Source organism: Monoraphidium neglectum (genome assembly GCF_000611645.1).
Source record: "Monoraphidium neglectum strain SAG 48.87 unplaced genomic scaffold scaffold02988, whole genome shotgun sequence".
In the NCBI taxonomy this organism is placed as follows: Eukaryota; Viridiplantae; Chlorophyta; class Chlorophyceae; order Sphaeropleales; family Selenastraceae; genus Monoraphidium; species Monoraphidium neglectum.
The window spans coordinates 1-2,500 of NW_014010640.1; the positions used below are offsets into that span (position 1 = coordinate 1).

Below are 2,500 nucleotides of genomic sequence, written 5' to 3' on the forward strand. Positions count from 1 at the left end.
GGCCTGGGCTGATTCAGGGCATGTGCAGCACGGCAAAGCCGCCCCTACTGCCTCGCGCGGTGTACGGCAGGCCCAGTACATTCAAGAGGTTGAGGACGGCCAAAGGCTTCTGCGAGCTGTCACATGGAGAACAGGAAGGGTAGCGGGGCGGGTCGGGGGGGGGGAGGAGCGGGCAAAGCGCCCCGCGCACCACTCTGCACGCACCTGAGACAGCCACCGGATGTTGGTGAATGCAACATACGGCTGCCACACGCCGTCGCAGCAGCCGCCGGCAATGGCCTTGCCCGTGGACTGGCAGGGGTACTTGCATTCGTAGGTCGAGTTGGGGGCGGTCATCTTGGCGTTGCTGTCCGCGATCTGACCCCTGACCCTGGGGTCCCGCCAGCTCAGATATATCCACAGGACAGCCTTGTGAGGGAAAGACGGGGTACGGCCGCGGGGTCAGGGCGCAGCGGCGGCGCAGGCTGCACACGTGCAGTCTCAAGCACGCTGCCTCGGAAAACCGCCAGCCAGCAGCTTGCGGCCTGATCTGGCACGGCTGCTTGCCGCCGCTTGTGGAGCATGCGTGGCGGCTCAACTGGGAATGTGATCTGGTGGGGCTGTGGCCTCACCTCATACTCGTAAGCCCGGTCGTTGATCTTGAGCATCCTGTCGATGAACACGCTGACGTGGACGTCAACCGCCTCGCCAGATTTTGAGGGCGCGTAGTCGCCATTGCCTAAGAATGGCATCGACTGCTGTGCACGCGCCGCCCGTGGCGCCAAGGCAGCCAGCACTGCGCCGTCGCGGCGGGTGCGGGATCACACGGCGTCGCAGTGGGCATCGGTCCCAAGGACAGGAGGCGAAGGGCGGCGCGAATGCGCCGCGCTTTGCCAACACGGCGCAGCGCCCGGGTCCCCTGCGTGAAGGCCCACCACAATCACGGTCATGTACGCGATGAAACACCGACCACTTCCCGCCAGGCAAGTGTGTTGACGTGCCGCTGCCTCAGCGGGTGCACACTCACCCAGCATCAAAAGCGTCGCCGCTGCTTCGGGCGCTCGACGGCGCCGTGCGGGCCGCTGGCTCTGCCGGTAGCCGTGAGCGCTTCCTTGGACGCTGATATTTCCTCGAGCATGCGATGAAATGAACCAGAAGCAGGCCGCGCTGCGAGAGGCGGTGTCCAGCGAAGACGACATGGCGCAGCTCACGGATGACTTGAATGTCTTCAACAATTTTCGGAACATATGTCGAATGCAAGACGGCTGGGCCCACCGACTTCATTCACACTCCACTTCTTGAAATCCCATGCCCCAAACTTGCGCTCCCTGCACGGAGTACTACAGTGGAGCACATTCAGAAGGCAGTTGTATGGCAATGGTCACGCGCTGGTATGAGTGCGTAGAGTTGCGAGGCACGGGTGACATCTGGCCCACCACTCCAGTCACTCGCAGGACACCCCGACCTGGATGCAGCACAGCAGGCCTTCGACGCAGCGACTGGTAAAATGAGGCTGCTTTACTTTGAAAAAAGGATTGTCCACCAAAACAAATGCCAACATGCTGCTTGGCACGGACAGAAGAGGGGCGGGCTGGCACACACACAGGCAGGGCGCTGGTAGCAGTTGGTTGGGGGCGCGCCCATTGCACGCAGTATGACCCCGCGTGTGCGGCCAAGCCCGCGCCAAGAGAAAGAGAGAGGCTTAGACACGTGTCCTTGAGGAGGACAAGCACACGTCCGAAGTTTTAGGATTTCAAGGGGCAGTGAACAAGCAAGCAGGAATGCCCCAGGGTTGTCGATCACATCGCGTTGATTTGTGCAGAAGCGGCAGCGGATCCCAGCAAAAAAAGGTGGGTTCAAGGCAGGGCTGTTCTGGACAATATTAGTCCTGCGTCAAACAGATTGGCTGCGCCGTCAAGGGGCGCAGCTGACCCTGCTTTAACGCGCAGTGGTGCACACATTTTGCTGTGTGGCACAAGTCTTGATGCGTGCGGTGCAGGCCCACGACGCACAGCCTGTCAAAGTAAAGGGCCAGCACCCTACCACGCATACGGCCGCGCCTCATCACGGGCGCCTGAGCTTCTTGGGGCTGGCCGCGGCGGCAACACCCGCCGCGCCGCCCGCCACCTCATCGCCAAATGCGTCCAGCAGCGCCGCGTTGGCGCAGCCCGCGCCCGGCGCCGCGTCGCGCGCGCCGCCGTCGCCGTCGCGCGCGCCCTCCGCGCCGCCAAAGCCGCCGCTGGCCAGGATGGCCAGCTCCTCCTGCCTCGCCGGCGGCAGCACCGATTGCAGCGCCGCGCGGACGGCGCCGCTCCCGTGGTCCGCTTTCAGAAGCTTCTCAGCGGTATACATTACGACCTGGCCGGGGGCATGCGAGGGAGGGGCGAGCACAGCATTGTTGGTGGCCCGACGGCCCGACGGGGTGCGGCTGCGATTTCAAACGGCGCAAAAGGTGCCCGCGTTCAAGGTCTGTGCGCTGCAGGCACCAGAAAGCCTTGCACCCGACAGCGCTGCAGCTGCT

General features: G+C 63.6%; 1 protein-coding gene across 1 annotated transcript in view; it reads right to left on the bottom strand.

Annotated features, from left to right (window-relative positions):
• Window positions 1-2,043: 2,043 nt before the first annotated feature.
• MNEG_11960 (hypothetical protein) overlaps window positions 2,044-2,500 on the bottom strand; it is a gene marked incomplete at both ends in the record, with an annotated part of 5,820 nt that continues 5,363 nt past the window's right edge. Inside the window, one exon of the mRNA XM_014039568.1 lies at window positions 2,044-2,337. Within this exon, the coding sequence (XP_013895022.1) occupies window positions 2,044-2,337 (294 nt within the window). The remainder of the gene's footprint in view (window positions 2,338-2,500) is intronic.